At 31.0% G+C, this 21,148-nt stretch overlaps 1 protein-coding gene across 5 annotated transcripts in view; it reads left to right on the top strand.

Annotated features, from left to right (window-relative positions):
• The window catches only part of LOC114324944 (nuclear receptor coactivator 2), a 394,092-nt gene that overhangs the window by 169,805 nt on the left and 203,139 nt on the right, over positions 1–21,148 (top strand). For all 5 annotated transcript variants that reach the window (XM_028272870.2, XM_028272868.2, XM_028272866.2 and 2 more), the window contains exon 2: positions 14,648–14,755. In XM_028272870.2, the coding sequence (XP_028128671.1) occupies positions 14,648–14,755 (108 nt within the window). The remainder of the gene's footprint in view (positions 1–14,647; positions 14,756–21,148) is intronic.

The following is a 21,148-nucleotide window of genomic DNA, read 5'->3' as shown; positions in this document are numbered from 1 at the left end:
TCCATAAGAAAGCCCTGAAATTAGTGTATCCACCACCACAGAAAGAACCCAGTACCTTCTGCTCTCTCACATATACTGGCAAGATAACAACAAAGATAGCCAGATACATAAAAAAGAAAGGAATAACACCAGCTTTCAGAACTAACAACAACTTAAGCAAATATATTAAGAACAATAAAAGCCGAAAGAGAAAGCAACTACAGAGTGGTGTGTACAAACTAACTTGTGGTGACTGTCCGAAAACGTACATCGGTCAAACTGGCAGAACTTTTGACAAACGGATAGCAGAACACAAAAGGGCATTCAACAATAGAAAAACAGACACTTCTACATACGCACTTCACCTTCTAGATCATAATCATTCTTTCAATGAAGAGTTTCAAATTCTACATATTCAAAATAAAGGCCTTAAGCTATCTTTTTTAGAATCTATGGAAATTAATAAACTGAAAAATACAGATATAATTCTGAATGACCAACTCGAGACAAACAGCTCCCCACTCCTCAACCTCTTCAGTTGAAGACTTAAAAAGGCAAACACATTGTAAACTATATTACTTGAGAAAGGCACTCCGCCGAAACAGCTGTAGTCACTTAGTTATAATAAATTTTGTGGAAGTATAGAAAACAAACGTTTTCAGTGTTTTATTGTTAGATAAAATGAACTTCCATCAAGTAACGGTCGAATCCATCAACCATCAACAAATTAACTTTTTAACTATAAAAAAATCGGCATTGTGAAGGTTTTTTAATGTTCTAAAAAATTAAATGTTGTATGTCAACTATTTAGCTTTTGAATGGGGTGCAAAAAATCGAAAAAAAAACGTGATTTTTGCACTAAATTGTTAATAATTAAAAGACGGACGCGAACTCTCGGCATGAAACAGGTAGGTTTTCTTCCTATAGGTCTACAATAACTAAAAAAGTAGTCAGCTACCTGGATCTTTGAGTGTCCCGAACATGGTCTATTTCTAGCTTATTTCCCTGGAGTAAAAGAGTAAAATACAATGTTATCTGTTTAATTATTCAGAGTTTCTTTCTATTTTTTTTTTTACAAAATGAACAGTTTTCGAACAGATGTCTGTGAGCATGATGTGCAGATTCAGCTTACTTCTCGTGAAGATAATGTTTTCTAAATACATAATGATTTTCTAGAAACAATCAACTAAAATAAGATAACTCATTTAATGAATTCTTAATGTATTTTATTTGAGTTTATCCTTCATAAACTAACTTTTACTGACTCCTGGAGATTTTGTATTTAGTTTGTTAATTAACTAGGCAGTAAAAAAACTTGTTGCAAGGCAAATAGCTAATTACTCTTACCATACATTGACTTTTTCGTGGCATTTATTCTCAACACACAGTCCATTACTACTTTTGTTGATTTTATCTATTTCCAAACTTGTGTATCAACACGTTTTCTTGTTTATTGACTTTCCTTTATAATAAAATTTTTTCTTCTTCCTCTTTATAAGCAATTTTCTTGTTGATTGGCGGACTGATTCCTCTATTCTATGGAATAGAAGGTGTCACACCATCTTTTGAGCGGTCGCGGTCGGCAGATACAAAAGCCAATATCAGGAGAAAATTTAACAAAATGTAGCAGTTTTCGTGTTAATGTAAATGTTTTCGTCAGTAATGAAGATAAGGAATGATAATATGAAAATGGAATGAAAATATTTGTAATAATTGTTATTTTGATATTATTTTATAAAATATATATAAATTCATACATACAGTTACACTTTGGCCAGATTGTAACTAACCTGTTACAACATTGTCCTAGGTCAGGTCCTAGGATGTTACAACTTCAGAGTGGCCTGAGTAACTGTATTTGTCCTTTTGTAACTTGTGTTATATATCAAAATTAATTATTTTCCATCAAAAGTAAACACTATACCTAACTTAAATGTAATTTAATTATAAATGCAACCTATTATAATTTGATGATTACCGTTAGTATAAAAAAAATGGTTAATTTAAAATGTTCTTTTTGATAATTAAAACTTTGAACAGGTCAGGTACCTACTCAATTATTCAAGTATGTATATCAAGTATATAGTTAGTCGCTAACAAAGCAATAAAACACATTAATTAACTAGTGCATATATACAAATATTTAAAGCGCCTAAAATCATATGCAGATTTATTCGTTTGTGTAACTTTGTCTGTAAAGACAGCCGCACTTTTGAAAATAATGTGAAAGTGGATATTTTGTCGTAGGGAATCCAACGTCAAGTTCACATCAAATTGCCTGTTAAAATAATGTGAGCTATATCCTACGGTGTCTCCATGAAGAAAAACTTCATCTATGTAAATTGATGTTTGTGCAGTAGCTAACAGAAAGAAGATCCAGATTTTGGAGGGATCACCCTGTAAATTTATGTTTAAAAAACGCACTCAGACTAAGAGCTTCAGTCCGACGCTCTTATAGGGCATAAGGACAACGAGAAGACAAGAAAAACGCACATTGAATTTAAAAGTTGACGGCTCCCACCGTTTTTTATAATTTTCTAAAATAAGGACACAAACAATTTTATTCTATCTAACAATAAAACACTTAAAACTTTTGCTTTCAATATCCACGATATACATATATTACAAGTTGTTTCGACATAGTGCCTTTCTCAAGTGATTCAGTTTACAATGTGTCTGCATTTTGAAGTCTAACTGAATAGGTTGAGAAGTGGGGAGCTGTCTGTCTCAAGTTGGTCATTCAGAATTATATTTGTATTTTTTAATTTATTAATTTCCGTAGATTCTAATAAAGATAGCTGAAGGCCTTTATTTTGAAACTGTTCATTAAAAGAATGATTATGATCTAGAATTAAAAGTTGAAGTGCGTACGTACAATCTGTTTTTCTATTATAGCCCAATAAAATAAAATAAAACCAAAATGTAATTCCGTACAGGTTGGGATAAATTTTGTATTAAAGTTTAGGTCAAAACAAAAGATTCATATGAGGGGATCATTGTTTAAATAATTAGAAATTGGTAATTTTTGCAAAAAAATTACTTTTTTAACTACTGCTTGTTATTATTAAGGATTTTACAATTTTTTTTCTGCAAAGATCAAGAAACAGTCTTTTATATAGACTTACTAAATTAAATTTGACCCTTAATTTATTTAAATATTTGTAAATCAAAATTGAAAAACAAATTTCTAAAAAAATATTATTTGCAATATAATTAAACACTATAAAATGTTTAGTTTTGCAGAAAAAGTTGCACTATGATATCACTATAAATTGCTAACAAATTGGTTAATAAATATTGAGTAGTTTATGAGATATTTAATTTGTTTATAAAATATTACCATTTTTTCAATTGCAAAAACGCGGTTATTGCCGATAGAGTATAAGGTTTTAAAGGTCTCATTTTGTTTGCTTTTATGTGTGTTTTCGACAAATGTATTGACAAACTAAAAGTTTTAAATAAACAGCCCTTCAAAATGGCGTTTGAAAATTGGTGTAATTTGTTTAAAACTTGTTTTTTTAATAACATCACCGGGATTAAAAATTTTTAAATTATTTTTCGATATTCGGGTTCCTGGTAGTTTTGGACACACTTACAAAAGAAAAAAAAATTGTAGATCCATTTTTTGCCGAGATAGCTGTTATTTATAATTTGTCTATTTATCAATATTAACATTTTAAAGTGCGTGAGTGCATCTATCAACCCTACTACTTGACAATGTCATTTACACATAGAGTTAAAATTTAAGAATATTTTAAAAAATAATGATTTTCTTAGCGACCTTACTGAAAACTTTTTAAAAACTGCATGAAGAGTGGTGCAGTAGTACTTTGCAATATCTTCTTTAATAATGGACCATTCAATGTTTCTTTTTAGTTTATGGTAGTATATAAAAATAGTACATCTAAATGACACTTTTAACAATAAATATTCGTCAATTTGTTATAAACAATTTTTTCAATTTTTTTTTCTCTAGATGTTATAAATAAAAGTTGACACAAAGATTTTTATAAAAAAAATAATACTGAATTAGCATTAAAATGTGTAAGGCTTTTTTCTTTTTACTTTGTATTAAAATATATATGTATTTTACAATTCATTTTATAATCATTTTAACAGGTAATACACTAAGAATTTTGTATATATTTGTTAATTTTTATTCACTTATATACATAATATTATATTTATATAGAGGTTTTCCTCCATTATTTTTGCGAGATTTTGTCAATGATTTGTACAAAGAACAAAGTTTTTTTGATTCTTTAACGAAATTCTACTATTTTGTTAAATTTTTAAAATAAAAATTTTTTTTAATGCTCTTTTGTGATTATCTTTGGTGCCAAGTTTTATTTATAACAATATTAGACAAAAAAAAATTAATAGAAAATATTGAAATTGGCCCATTATTAACGGATATATTGGAAACTACTCCTCCGCCAATTTTAAGACAAAAAGTTTTCATTTAAGGTGTTACGAATATCATCATTTTTTATAATATTCTACAACTTTTATTATGTTTATAAATGACATTGTTAAGTAGTATGGTTAATACATGTACTTACGTACTTTTAAATGTCAATATTAATAAATAAACAAATTATGAATTCTTAAACTGGGAAAAGCTGTCTCAGCCAAAAATGCTTCTAAAAATTTTTTATTTTTTGGTGGATATGTCAGAAATTACCTAGAATGCGAATATCGAAAAATAATTTAAACATTTTTAATCCCGGCAATGTTATTAAAAAAATAAATTAAAAACAAATTATACCAATTTTCAAACGCCATTATGGAGGGGTGTTTAATTGAAATTTTGATTTGTGAATACATTTATCGAAAATATACATAAAAGCTAAACAAATGAGACCTTAAAAACTTGTATACTCTATAGGCAACAACCGCGTTTTTGCAATTGAAAAAATTGTAATTTTTTAAAAACAAATTAAATATCTCATAAACTGCTCAATATTTATCAACCAATTTTTTTGTCGATTTATTGTGATATTATAGCGCAACTTTTTCTGCAAAACAAAATATTTTATAGTGCTAATTTTTCTTTCCAAATAATATTTTTTTGGAAATTTGTTTTTCAATATTGATTTACAATTATTTAAATAAATTATGGGTCAAATTTAATTTAGCAAGTCTCGTTTACACAAAACAAGTTTTAATTGTGAATAGCTCACTCAATTTTTGCAGTAAAAAAATTTTTACAAACTGGGTTCTTGGGAATTAAATAAGCTACAATTTCATATTTAAAGATATTTTCTCATCTCTATGCGAAAATTTGCTAATCTTTCTATTCTGAAGAAAATACCATATTTTTCCAAACTACAAAAATTCGATATTCGCTTTTAACTCCATTTTTTTTAATCTTATCATTCTAAGCCAGTCAAACTTCTAGAACCTATTAATAATACATAATAAAGAAGACCAAATAAGGTCAATGACTAATTTTAATTAGGGTGGTGATGAGGGGGTTGTTTCCGATTACTTTTTCGCTAAAAAAAATAGGGACTGACATTCTTTTCATTATAAGTCACTTAATTTTTGAGTAGAGATTTTTGTTTAATTTTTGAAGATAGATATTTTTATATACTTTAAATTAGTTTAAACAAGTTATCCTCGAAAAATGCATAGTTTTCCCGTCTTTTGACTTTGAAACTCCAATATTTAGCATTTGACGAAGAAGAGCTAACATATAATAAAGTATAGCTCGATTACTATTGGTCTTAAAGACAATTTAAAAAAACGGTTTTGTTTATTTTTTCAAAAGGTACATTTTTGTTAGGTAATGTTGTTTTGATAAAACGAAAATTTTTGGAGTTATTAGCTGAAAACTGATTAAAAACATTGATTTTTTCGATATAAAACTAACACTTTCGATAGCGAATAAATCGAAAACTATTAATTTTATCAAAAAAAAATGTATGGAACGTTTTTTGCTTATAATGAATGTTTTACCAACTCGTACGGTCAAAATATAATAAAAATTTTCACCCCTGAGATGGGGTGGCTACCACCCCTATGGTAAAAGCGCATTTCGGCATCATATAGATTTTGATCCTTGGACTATCCACTACTTATTCTCAAATTTTCAAGCAAATCGATCCATTCTGTAAAAATTGCGAGGTTTTGTCCTATTTTAAGCTTCATTACTTGGACTATAAAGACAACTAACTGCTTACTGTTTATAGCGAATTCTTTATGCATATTATAACAAAAACAATGCATACATTCTTAGTATATAACTGAACGTTTATTACGCAATAATTTTCCCAATAACGAAATACACTCCTTTTGTTTAAAATATTGAGGTTAGTAGGTCGATCGATAATTTTAAACAATTAACATATGCATTAAATTACCAGCGGTATTTCCAATTCCAATACGGTTGCGTCTGGTTTTTGTGTATTTGCTTTTATATTTGAGCAAAAAATAGTCCATATTGTGAGATCACTCCCGTATGAAGAAATTTCTGATTCGGTCTAAACAAATTCGGTCCAACGGCGCCGCCGGGCGAAATTTTTGAGCAGAAACAATTTTTTTTAAACAAATTCAAAGATCATTTTTTTTGCTCCGAACGTTTTTTTAGGTTTCTTGGGTCATTTTAAACAAAAAAGCTCTCGTGTAATTTTTCTCAAAAGTTGATAGTTTTCGAGTTACATATAAGCGATTTAAAATCTGAAAAATGCGAAAATACGCATTTTCCTGGCTTGAAAACTCATATTATGTAAATTTTTTTTTGAAGTTGCAAAGTGCCTAAATTGAAGTTTAAACATTCAATTTCAATTTAGACGGTTGCCTTTAAATTGATAATAATGGTAGGGGAGCCCAAGAAGGGATTTTGCGTGTGACTCGAGCGCGTCAGAAAATCACATGGGGAGAAATCTTGTACCCTGGAAAAATACCCGTACCATATAAATATGGACTCTTAATACAAGGGCGGGCGTTAAAAAAAACTCGAAAACGTCAGATTAAGACAAGGTAGTTAAGTACATGAAGAATAGTAGGTATACAGTGTGTCTGCGTAACTTGGAACCATATGGGAAACTTTTTTAATATCAATTTTACGAAAAAAAGTTATTCTTCATAAAGTGCTCTGCATAGTCTAAAACCTAAGATGCAATCATCAGATATCAAATTTTATCAATAATATACGAGATATATCCAAAAATATGCATTTCGCTCAAGAGTAAAGTGCCTTTAAATTTCACAATATCGAAAATTGTTATTAGGAAAAGTTGTTTTTAATTAAAAATTATGTTATATTATTTACATTCTTCTAATTAAAAAAAAAATTTCCTCAAATTACGGATACTCAACATCATTTTTATTTACGATAACTCCGTTATTATTAATTTTGCGAATAAAAGTTATTCTTTATAAAAATGTCTGAATAGTCAAAAAAACTAAGATGCAATCATAAGATATCAATTTTTTTCAATTTTATACCTGGCATGTCAAAAAATATGAATTTGAAGAGTAAGATACCTTTACAGTTCACAATATTTCAACTAGAAGGATGCAATTGCATATTGAAACATAGTTTTTTATGCTGAACAACTTTTTATAATAACAAATTTCAATATTGTGAGAAATGAAGATACTTGACTCTTCAGCGAAATTCATATTTTTTGACATACCTCGTATAAAATTGACAAAATTTAATATCTTATAATGTATATTGGTTGTTAGACTATGCAGAACTTTTTATAAAGAATAACTTTTTTTCGTAAAGTTAATAATAACGGAGCTATCATAAATAAAAATGATGTTGGGTGTCCGTGATTTGAGGAAGATTTTCAAAAAAAAATTTTTAATTAGAAGAGTGTAAATGCAGATTATGACAATTTCTAATTACAAACAACTTTTCTCAATAACAATTTTCGATATTGTGAAATATAAAGGCGAAATTCTCTTGAGCGAAATTCATATTTTTTGACATACCTCGTATACTGTTTATAAAATTTGATATCTTATGATTGCGTCTTAGGTTTTAGACTATGCAGAGCACTTTATAAAGAATAACATTTTTTCGTAAAATTGATATTAAAAAAGTTTCCCATATGGTTCCAAGTTACGCAGACATATATATTTAAAAAATCTGACGATTTGGGCGGAGCGTAAGGAAATGGGTAAGTCACAAAGTTTCACAAAAAAAGCGAATGTTGTTCTGAAGCTATTTCCTTGTGGCATTTTTATGATTAACTATTTAGATGGGAAATAAGCCACAATTAAATTGAAAAAATAATTTTATTAACGTTTCGAAGCCCAAATCGGGTTTCGTTGTCAAAATACAAAATACTACTAAATTAAACAAAAATGTTGTTGCTAAGTAAAAAAATTCTTCAATCTGACTCATTTATATTGGCAATTCAGACGTATATTATTATACATTTTATGAGTTGCGTTCCTTTATAAGCGAATATTCCGCGAAATGAATATCAGATCGAAAAACTGAAAAGTACTTGTTTAATATTTTTCAAAAATCTATCGAGTGATACCAAAAACGACCACAAAAGGAAAGGGTGGGGGTTACTTTAAAATTTTAAATAGGAACTCCGCGATATTTCGCGAAATGAACATCAAATCGAAAAACTGAAAAATACGTGTTCAATATTTTCAACAATATTAAGTTTTGAGAAAACTGACAAGAGACCTAAAAAACCGAAAAACAATATTTCCCGGAGCAAAAAAAGGTAATATTTTGAATTTGTTTAAAAACCAATTTTAGATTTGTTTAAGGTACTAGTACACTTTAGAAGACCAATAATAAGCATTTTGTCAAGAATTTTTTCTCAGAACCTTTATGAAAAATGAACATACTAAAATATTTACATATTAATATCTAACTCTAATTGTAGAGAGTTCCAAAGTCAAGGCCTCGAAAAAATGTAGTTCCGATGGCGCACAGTTAATCTCAGGATTTAAACCTCTGGAACAAAAAAATCGTACGGCATTTGAAAAAGGAAGGTTTCTTACGTGACAATTTACCACCGTTAAAAAAGATATATTTTTTGTATTCTCTAAGAGTTAGATATTAATAATATGTAAAAAGTTTTATGTTCATTTTTAATAAAGGTTCTGAGAAAAAAAATCTTTAAAAAAATGATTGTTCTTGGTCTTCTAAAATGTACTAAAAACTAATTTAATATTATTACTTTAAAGGGGACATGTTTGAAGTTTGAACAGAAATCAGCAACGAAACCGAATCAGAAAATTTTTCCCACGGGAGCAACCTCACAATATGTACTAACAAGCCATCTCGAAAGTTGTTTGTAATATTTAAAAACAAATTAGTCTGCACTCCAACCAAAATAATTGCGCAATAAACAAGCTAATTTATTATTTTGTGGCCATTCATTATGAGAGATAGTCTCAACAAGATGGATTTCATTCAATTTTAATCTACTACAATGCCTTCGCTTATTCTATTGCAACCATAACTCAAATGACGTGTTATAAATGGATGCAAAATAAACATTTGATATGATAAACGGACGTAATGTTTATAAGTAGACGAATTTAAGAAAACCATATGAAATAACGTTCACAATGGGTCTCATGAATAAATCCTTTAAAGTCCAAAGTATATGATAAATAAGTTTGCAGCACTTGCTTTACAACCGAAGCAAAAGCATTTGCTCTATAAACAAATAATATAAGTTATATGAATAAAGTCATACATTTGCCAGAAGCTTATTTTTTCCGAAGGTCTGCAGTGGAGACTTTCTCACTAATGTAAGAGTCTTAAAACTTAAAATGTTACACAAGACGAGTAGAGTAACATCACCAAATATTTTTCCCAGAGAAGGTTCCCATTGTTTTCAGTCTGGTAAGATGTAGAATAACATTATGTTGTTTTGTATGCCATCAGAGTGAAAACTTAGTCTTTTGCTAGCAGTTGCCGCTAGGGCATCTGTGCTATTTCGTTCGTTGCAATTTGCAATCTGTGACTGCACACACCGAACCGTTGAAGCAAACACCTTCCGCGAAAGTGACGTCACAATACGGCAAGAACTCGTTTGGATTCTTAGCAAAGCACTAATAAAATTACCCAATTTTAGATTAATTTTAATATAGCTTCAATATTTGGTAAAAAATATGGATGATAAATAATTTAGCAAAGTAATTAATAAATGTTTTTGACTTAAAGTAATTTTGTAAAAATAAATGTTTTAGTTAAAAGTAGGTACATATTAATTATGTCGTTGGTATATCTCTTCTTGTTTGATAATCAAAAATAAATTTGAAGGAGAGTAATTTTCTTTTGGGTGGAAGTTTCAGGTTAGGTGAAAAAATATGTAGGAAATCTATTAATTTATTGACCACAAAACAAAATAGCTTTTGTTAACTTATTAGATACTTCTATAACTCTTATTACATTATTTAGTTTTTCACCTTCGTGGTACAATCTGATCTTGCAATAATGGAAACAATTTATCTTTATTAGATTAAACAAATGGTTTGTTTCAAAATCATGATCAAACATATGTTCTTTGTATGTACATATCTTCTCATTAATTTAGAATCGTTCAATTTTTTTGAATTGTACATAAATTTAATTTCGCTTTCAGCAATTTTGCAAATATGAATGACGTCTTTAGAAGGTTGAATTAAATTTTTTTTGATATGCTCTAATTTTTGTGTCTTATGAATGGAGATTGTAAATTGTCACATTCAATTGCAGACAAACATATGTCACAATTTAATGTTTTCTTAACTTTCTTAAATACAGACCCAGCGATATAGTCAACAACATCACAAACATAAGATGACAATGTTTTTGAAAAACTTAAATTATTTACAGTATAATCATGGTTACTAGTTATTGTTTCCTTATTATTTTCATCAGTTATAAAGTTGTCAATGAGTTGATCATCTGTTTTCATTTTCACAGTATTTGTTGTGCTCATTGCTAAAATTATTGAAGGTCTCTGTTCTATACAATTAACCTCGGTAGATCCTGTAACACTTGTGTGCATTAAGAGTCTTTTATATGCAGCTTTAAATTGTTTTGCCGTTGGGTTGTTGTTGTAACCTCCATGACTCCTCCTAATAGAACTAAAGAAAACTTCTAAGTGATCTTTTAGAACAGCGGTTCTCAATCTTTTTGAGTCATGTACCACCAAATACTTTTTATTATTTTTGGTACCACCTAACTGAAATACCTATCTAGCTAGGTGATCTAATTAACTATAATAGTGTTGCTTATTTTGGCTGTTTTGCCTTTTGTGTACCACCTCAAATAATGAAATGTACCACCAGTGGTACATGTACCACAGATTGAGAACCGCTGTTTTAGAAAGTTTATAGACCGAAAGAACTTCAGACCTCCATCCATATCCTCCCAAGTAATTTTTCCAAATTCCCATTAGTGACTTTAAACTAATGATCATACCAATAAAACCCGTTTTTCTTTGGCTTGGATATTATAGTGGTTCACCATTGTTGGAACATTTAAGTGATCTAAGATATTTTATAGATTCTTCAATTTTTTGAAAAATCGCTTGTTTATTGTGCTGCTGTAAACTGGATTTTAGGTGTTTTGTCAATAAATTTCGGCTATTTAAAATATCAAAAATATCATTAATTCGTTCAATGAAATTTTGAGTAGCTTCGCTATGTACAACTTCTTTTGAGCTTTTATTTCTCAAATAATGTATTGCCGTAGCAATTTTTTGGCTGAACGTTTGGGCAACTAATTTCACCTTCATTTTTTCCTTATACCAATTTAAATGCCTTCGGGTTATCCTAGTTGCAAGATGAAGGCCTTCCTTTTCTTGAATGTCTACTAATTCTTCCAAATAATTCCATTTAATCGCTTTATTATTCCCGTCAAAAAAAATTTTGTAATATAATATACGCTTATTCAGATCAATAGTTATTACAATAATTTACAATTTCAGTTTACTTACAATGAAATAAACGTAAAAAAGTCTTAAAAGCATGAACATACTTATTGACCTAAATAACCTAAACTATTGCGAATAAGTTTTACCATATGTGGAGGGTCAATTATTACATATTTTGATTTGTTACTGGATGTAGAAAATATACTTTATTTTAATTCACAAAGCCTATAAATACTTCTAATCTCTAACGTTTTCTGCCGTAAACTGACGTCACACACAGCTGTGTGAATCGTTTTATGTTGGCTTCACTCTTCGAGACGAGAGAATAAGCATTACGGCGTGTCTATCAGTTTTTATGGTCTAAGGATCAAAGAGAGCAGCATATGTGCCTCCTGATGAGAGACTAATAAGTTTCGAAACCGGTAGATGTGCTTGCTGCATTCTCTGATTGGACTAGAATATGGTGCGGCTGTATTTTCGATTTGCAACGAAATTGAAAATGCAAACGTGCATTGGTTTACCAACCATTTCTTTGGCGAGGAGAATAATAAGAATATTGTGGTGCACTATCACCTTTTTTTTTATTTTTCCGTGGACTCTTCTTACTGTACAGATGATCTTCCAAAACTTAACTCAGATGGCACATATTATAAATCTATATCTGGAGTAATTATCTAAATCGCCTTTTCAAGGATAGTTATAATAGCTTATAATGCTAATTTTCAATATTTTGGTACATTAGCATCATTTATACAATTCTGAAAGATTTTTGTTAGGTGTGTATCCAAATTGTTGTTCCATGTCTATTTAATCCTGTAGGTATTTCACCTGGACCTGAGTGTGCATCAAATAATAAAAAATATTTAACAATAAGGCGTATCAAATTCCGTTGATATAGACAGAAAATCACTTCAATACTTGTCTTTCTAATAATTTGATGATTTTGTTTCTGGTGTTCCTCATCATTTATAGGGGGAATATTTACCTGTCGTGATTTTTTGACAGATTGTTTCCTTCTAAGTGGGCGACCCTAAGTTTTTGTTGATTTCATGAAATCAAATGTGCTTTTAAATATGTACAGCAATGTATGATCAAAGTTTTGTAAAGTATTTAGAAGACGGGTGTATGTTTTAAAGCCTGCCCGTTCAATTTCTTATTGTTTGAATTAGGAGTTTCTTTTTAGTAACAAAAAATAATTTGACCTCATATTTTTAAAAATATCGCCATTGATTTATTTCCTCACTATACCGCCACTCTATGGCTACTAACAATCTAATCCATACGCAATATTTATTAAATGAACCCATCAGAATCAAAACCTACTAAATCCAAAAGTTTTCATTCTGCTAAATCCAAACTAAAAGTACAAATTTCTGAAGATGAAAGGGGCAAGCAGAAAAATGACAAATTAGTGTGATAGCTATGATATTTATTGATGCCCCTTTCATTGAGAAGTGCCGGATACTTTTTGGAAAATTTACATTTTTAATGTTTTTTTAGTAGCTTCCTGACAAAATTTCAAAACATTGATTTAGCAGGTTTTGATTCTAAAGGCCTCAAATATACTCTAATTGAGCTTGTCGAAACGGAATTTTAAATCGACTTTACTTTTTTTCTTGCGTTTTCACTTGACATCTATGTATATTATAATTTTCAACTGGCCTTTTTTCATCGAGTATTTTTCATTTTCATTTCATTCAGTATACATAACATTATTACTAGTTAGTTAGGTCAAGAATTCAGTGATATATTTATTCATATTTTACACTTATTGTTAAGAATATAGCACATACTTAGGCACATGCTGCTAATAAATATTAATTATTACAGTAAAATATTATTTACAGTCTTATTTATTTTTTTTAATGAAAATGTATATAAACTTTTATTATAAACGTACACTGACCGGCACGAAAAACGGGCACCCCAAAAAATGGGTCATTTTTGATGTCTCGTATCTCCTAAACCTGTTGTCCAATTTAAGTAATTTTTTAATATGTTATATCCTTATTCTTTAACAATATCGATGTAATAATATTGTTGCTAAACAGGTAAATTTTCATTGTATACCAGGTGTACGAATCAAGCTGTGTTTTTTTCTCAAAGTTCGCAACACCCTGTGGAATATTTTAGCATTTATAAAATACTGAAATTAAAACCCAACTATAGCCTCAGGTTTTCTTAACATTGTTTTTTTATTTATTCGCTTATGTTGGATAGTACAAAAGTTAGGTATTTTAACAACTAACCATGTTCTTCATCAGTACATGGTGTTTCTAAATAAGTGCGACAAACTTTAAGGGGTAATTCTGCATTAAAAAATAATGACAGTTGGCTTTATAATTGTATGTCCGCAAATGCTTCGTTTCCGAGATACGGGATGTTGAATTTTTTCTTACAAACTGACGATTTATTTATTGCTTTAAAACCGGGTGAGATATGCAAATGAAATTTGGTGGGTTTTAAGACGTAGTTGTTGCACATTTTTTGACATACAATTAAGAATTTTATATTCACCATTGGCGTGCATACGGGTAACATGGTCGGTCATAGACAGAAATGCAGACTTCGAAGTGTCCCATTACGAAGTGGACTCTATTATTACGTAATTTACCTTGTCATGTTTTCATCTGCTACATCTTATCTACCTTGGTTAATAAAAACTAAAGACCACTTTTGGTTTCTGTACTACGTACCAGCCGTTCTAATTTGAAATATCTCTAATCTTCTAATAAAGTGTTATACTAAATTTGTATGCCAAATTCTTTACACGTTATTGTTTTCATGATTTTTGATTGGGGATTTTGTTACAGGCTTGGCCCGTGCGATCTGCAAGACCCGGTTTGGGGTAAGATGAGCGCCTTGACAGCAGGTGTCAATAAGAAAAGGAAAAAATCGGAGACAAAACCTCAAGCGCAAATGTAAGTACATAATAAACATTTTTAATATACTTATCTCTTTTAATATATTATCTTAATTTACGAATTATTAATAGATAATGATTTGAAATTGATTTTTTAATAGGAAATAATTAATGACAAAAACGGATCAACTTTATACACAGCAGTTATACATTTTTAATACAAGTCACTGACAAAAATTAATATTTGTTAAAAGCAGAATTATACCAACTTTACTCTTAATATGGACACTGTGCAAAAATGCAGCAAATAAGCCTCTAGATATCCTTTGATGCTGACAAAATATCTAGTTATCCATATTCAGTACAGTAAAGAGGATGAATAAATACACCCTACCCTAGACTATACACATGCTTGTCAGCGCCATTGTGTTATTCATCTTTGATATCCTCATCTAGATCAATGTGGTCATAAAACGTTCTGCGTAGTTGCCACTTTTTGCAAGATGTTCATATATTTTTTAAAATATCAAGAAGTCCAACATAATAATAATTACAGTATTAAAAAGTATAACACAGAAAAATCATAGGTGCCACTACAGTATGCAGTCTACCGTCGCGTTTCTGCTATAACTTGCGGTCTACCGAACAATACCATAATATTTTCTCAGAAGGTAGCAAACCATTTTGTAGACAAAATGTTTTTTGCTAAGTAGTAATAAACATTTTCAGGAATATACAATAAACTTATTTCTTTTCTATTACTATATAACTACATCATAAATCACAAAAAAACATAATCTTTTTGGTTAGGGTGCCTGTATGACTTTTTTAAGCTAGAATCATTGACTGCATTTCTCTCGTTGGGGTGCACTTTTTTGTAAATTATTAGTCCCCTTTCATTTTACTACTTTTATGTATAGTATCTGGAACGACATGCATGCACGATATCTCTCTCGTCAGTTCTGACCTCCCTGAGGTCATCGATATGTCGTGTATTGTCCGTTTGTAAAGATCTCTGTCTTTGGTCATTTCTTTTAACTCATGCATTGGTCTTTTGCATACTCCCGTAATTTGATTGATCCATCTTGTTGTGGATCTTCCTCGTGATCTTCGGCCTTCCACCTTTCCTTGTATAATGAGTCTTTCCATGTTTTCTGTGTCTGCTCTCATAACATGTCCAAAGTATTATTCCGGTTGGTGTATGGCGGAATTTAATTAAAACGACAAAGAAATAATGTGTACAACGAACGGTAATCTGTTTATTTATTTTGTGTGAACAAGCGGTGTGTTGTTGACCTATATCGACAATCGAAGGGTGTGTGTTGTGCAGACGCTGGTAGTAAACTGACTGGGTCGAACGAAACCCCACTGTTATGTCAACTGATTTGCGGTTTCTTAGATAAACCAGAGAAAGCCATAAATTGAGAAACTTTATGGATTTCAAGAACTTTGACATAACGAGGCTGGGGACATCGTAATCAATTAAGAAGTGTTTCTTTGAAAGAAACATTAATCGTATACAATCTGTTTAACGTTTCGTTTAACATCTGCTCTGTATTTACATGTGAATTTATATGACACATATTAGGTATTTCGTTTTGCGAAAAGTTATTAAAAATAAAAATAAAAATTAGCAGAAAATAGTAATTACAGCGTAATGCTATAGTATTTTAATTGTTGGAGATGGACATTGCGTGAGAGACGTTTACTGACCTTTAGCTCATTTAAAATTGAATTATTTGTCCGGTGGTCAGTCCACTGAATTCGGAACATTCTTCTCCAACAGAACATTTCAGTGGCATCTTTCTTCTATCCGCTTGTTTTCCGGTCCAAGATTCACATCCATATGTCAGTATTGAGAATATTCTTCCATATTTTGACAATCTTTTCTACGGCGACTTTTGCTAGAACACGTCTACGTTTTATTTCTTCCTGTAGTAAACCTTGGTTAACATCGGACTCAACAGAAGAAGATATAGAATATAGAAATGTTCTATGCAGAACTTAAACAACTGCTTAGTAACGTTAAGAGACATGAAGTAAATCTCATAATGGGCGACTTTAATGCCAAGATAGGGAGAAGTAGAGACGACGATGTAATAGGCCCGTACGGCGTGGGAGAGAGAAATGACCGAGGCGAACGACTATATCAATTTTGCCAAGAGAAATAATATGAAAAAACTAATACCTGGTTCAAGCTACCACCTAGACGCTTATACAGGGTGTCCCGAAAAGATTGGTCATAAATTATACCACAGATTCTGGGGTCAAAAATAGGTTGTTTGAACCTCACTTATATACAATAGTGCACACAAAAAAAGTTACAGCCCTTTGAAGTTACAAAATGAAAATCGTTTTTTTCATATATCCGATAACTTATTTTTTATTGAAAATGGACATGTGGCGTTTAAAAAAAAATTAAAGTGAAATTTGTGCACCCCATAAAAATTTTATGGGGGTTTTGTTCCTTTAAACCCCCCAAACTTTTGTGTACGTTCCAATTAAATTATTATTGTGGCACCATTAGTTAAACACAATGTTTTTAAAACTTTTTTGCCTCCTAGTACTTTTTCGATAAGCCAGTTTTTATGGACATATTTTGAATATTTGTCGAATCCACCACATATTTGTGTATGGTTAAGTACGATTATAGAGACCTATTAAAAATCTGAAAATTTATTTATAATTTGCATTTTTAGGTATGTTTTGAAAAAGAAGCCACATCTCGATAAATGGTGACTTGTCAAAAAAAGACTAAGAGGCAAAAAAGTTTTAAAAACACTGTGTTTAACTAATGGTACCACAATAATGAATTAATTGGAACGTACACAAAAGTTTGGGGTGTTGAAGGGAACAAAACCCCATAAAATTTTTATGGGGTGGACAAACTTCACTATAATTTTGTTTTAAGATGCTCCTGCCATAAGAATGATACATGTCTATTTTCAATAAAAAATCTCTAATAGTTTTCGATATATTGAAAAAAATCGATTTTCATTTTGTAACTTTAAAGGGCTGTAACTTTTTTTATGAGCACATTTGTACTAAGGTAAGTTAGGTTCAATCGAACTATTTTGACTCCAGAATGTGTGGTATAATTTATGACCAATCTTTTCTGGACACCCTGTATACATGGAAAGCCTCAGCGGACCGCCCCGAGAGTATAGTTCGAAACCAGATCGATTACATAATGGTTAACAAAAGATTTTGATCATCAATAACTAGAACTTGTACATTGTACATACCCTGGAGCCGATGTCCCATCAGACCATGTCCTTCTCTTGGCAGAAATAAATATCACTAATATGAGGAGACGCAGACCAGAATCAACAATAGACTATGCTAAACTTAAATATGAGAATACCAGAAGATAATTAAATATGAAATTAAACAAAGAACTAACAAAGAATACAAATGTAGAACTAGAAAGGGAAGTTAATTTGGATAGCACATGGAGAGCTATAGAGGAAACAATGACGGATACAGTTAAAAAAGAATTAAGTTATAAACAAAAAATACAAAAGAAAAGTTGGATGACTGACGAAATCCTGGCAATGTTCGAAGAAAGAAGAAAACATAAAAACCAAAAGAACCGAGACAGATATCGAGACCAACAACAAAGCATAAGAAGGTAGATAAGAACGCCAAAAAATAAGTGGATAAAGAAACAGTGTGAGGAAATGGAACAGTTACAAAAACAACATGATGACCAATGACCACAGTCTGTATAAGAAACTAAAGGAGGTAGCTGGAATATACAGAAAAAAGAAGTTTTCTAACTTAGAAAATGAACAAGGACAAATGGCACAAGATGATACAGAGAGGAACCTCATATGGGAACAATACATCAAAAATCTCTTTGCAGACGAGAGGCCTGAGATAGAAGTCGTTCAGGAAAAAGTGATAGATATTAACAACCTATCTGGTCCCGAAATCACAATTGAAGAAATTACCAGAGCAATAAATACCTCGAAAGACGGGAAAGCAATTGGACCTGATCAAATTCCTGTCGAGTTACTCAGATTGTTGATGAAGAGGGAATTACGATACTCCAAAGATTTTTCCACCAAATCTATAAAAAAGGAAAATTCCCTGTCCAATGGCTTGTTTCTACCTTTATCCCTTTGCCAAAAAAGAACAACGTAACAAAGTGTAAAGACCACCGACTAATAAGTCTGATGAGCCATTCTTTAAAATTATTCCCAAAGTTCTTCACTACAGCCTTCCTTTCTACAGCCAAAAAGCCTTCGATCGAGTGCAACATCATACACTCGTACATATACTAAAACAACTCGACATAGATCAAAAAGACATTCGTTGCATAGAAGCTCTTTACTGGAATCAAACAGCTGTCGTCAAGGTGGATAATGAAACAACGCAAGCTCAAAAACTTCTCATAGGTGTAAGACAGGGATGCATTATCTCCCCACTACCGTGCAATTCATATTCAGAAAGTATCTTCCAGGAAGCTCTTGGGGAATGCGAAAGCGGCATCAAAGTAAATGGTACCTGGGTCAATAATATACGATATAAAATTGGAGAACATAGCGAGAACATAAAAAAGACGAAGTTCCTTATAATCAGCCGTCAATTATGTCAACATCAAAATGCAAGACTAGCATATAACAATCAAAATGTAGAGCGCGTAAGAAAATTTAAGTACCTGGGAACCTGGCTATGTGAAGACTGGATGTTGGATATGGAAATTAAATGCCGGATAGAAAGAGCCAGAAGTGCATTCATGAAATTCAGAAACGTCTTTACGAACTGTGATTTTGACCTGAACCTAAGAATAAGATTCACGAAATGCTATATATGGTCGGTGCTCCTGGCATGGAAGGATGGACTATTAAAATAAACACAATGAATAAGCTAGAGGCATTTGAGATGTGGATTTATCGACGAATCCTTGAAAGTTCCCTGGACCCGCACGAATAACAAATGAAGAAATCCTGAGAATTGGTACAGAACGACAACTGCTATGCACAATTAAACAGAGAAAAACGGCATACCTGGGGCACCTAATTAGAAATGAAAGATACCAGTTTCTGCAAACCTTAATTGAAGGAAAGATCGAAGGAAGAAGGGGAGTGGGCAGGAAGAAAATGTCATGGCTCCGTAATGTCAAACAATGGACAGGGCTAAGAAACATATGAGATTTAATACATATTGCAAGGGATAGAGAAAATGGTCCAACGTGGTCGCGAACATCCATTAGTGGATTGCATAAGAAGAAGAAGTAATGACCCTGTGTTTGTGGTCAACGATCCCGGATATAAATATGAGCTCACAACTTCAAATCGGTTAATCGTGCAAATTATAATGACACCAATAACTGCGTATTAAAAGAATAGAAAAAGAGTAGAATGATCATATTAATAGAATCGAATAAGGAAGGTCCAAAGAAGCGATAAGAATCGCTAGATATACATTACATCGAAATATGGAGCCCAATAGGTGGACCGATGACCTAAACACGGAAGAGGCAGGTGTATGAAGAAAAGAATAGTCAATTTGATTAAAATAAACAAGGAAGAAGATGAAATAAATTAAGTCAAATTTCTACATAATATGAACATGTATATTTTTAAACCTGGCAACAGTGTATAAAATATGACCCCTTACAACATAGACTCTGTGTTCGTGCAAGCAAGTGCACTTTTGTAGAGTTGATCCGAGATGCGAGAGATCTTGACTTTTCTGAGAAACTATCGACGTTGTTACCATCTTTGTGTAAAAAGTCGTCGTCAGCCAAAAAAGAATAGCGATAAGAACGAGGGATTTGTTACAGAAAATCTCCACGTAGAACAAGGCTGATTCGACTCGGCGAAATTTGCAATGTGGAGGATTTTTACTTTAATAACGAGTGGTTGAGGTATAATACAATGGCATCATTTATACAGGGTGTAACAAAAAGGCAGCTCATAAATTAAATCACATATTCTGGGACCAATAATAGTTTGATTGAACCTAACTACCCTTAGTACAAATGTGCACATAAAAAAAGTTACAGTCCTTTGAAATTACCAAATGATATCGAAAACTATTAGAGATTTTTTATTGAAAATTGACATGTGGCATTCTTATGGCAGGAACATTTAAAAAAAATAACAGTGAAATTTGAGCACCCCATAAAAATTTTATGGGGGTTTTGTTCCCTTAAACCCCCCCAAATATTTGTGTATGTTCCAATTAAATTATTATTTAGGTGCCATTAGTTGAACACAATGTATTTAAAACATTTTTTGTCTCTTATCACTTAACGCTTATCACGATAAGCCAGTTTTTATGGAAATATTTTGAACATTTATAAAATCCAACACATATTATTTTTAAATGGTAAAATAAGATTATAGAATATTATTTTCATATTACATATTACCAGGTCTCTATAATCTTACTTTACCATTTAAAAATACGTGTTGGATTTTACAAATGTCCAAAATATCTC

This window comes from Diabrotica virgifera, chromosome 4 (genome assembly GCF_917563875.1).
Source record: "Diabrotica virgifera virgifera chromosome 4, PGI_DIABVI_V3a".
NCBI classification, from domain to species: domain Eukaryota; kingdom Metazoa; phylum Arthropoda; class Insecta; order Coleoptera; family Chrysomelidae; genus Diabrotica; species Diabrotica virgifera.
Note: the sequence above shows the minus strand (reverse complement) of the source record. Positions and strands in the feature narration are given on the sequence as shown.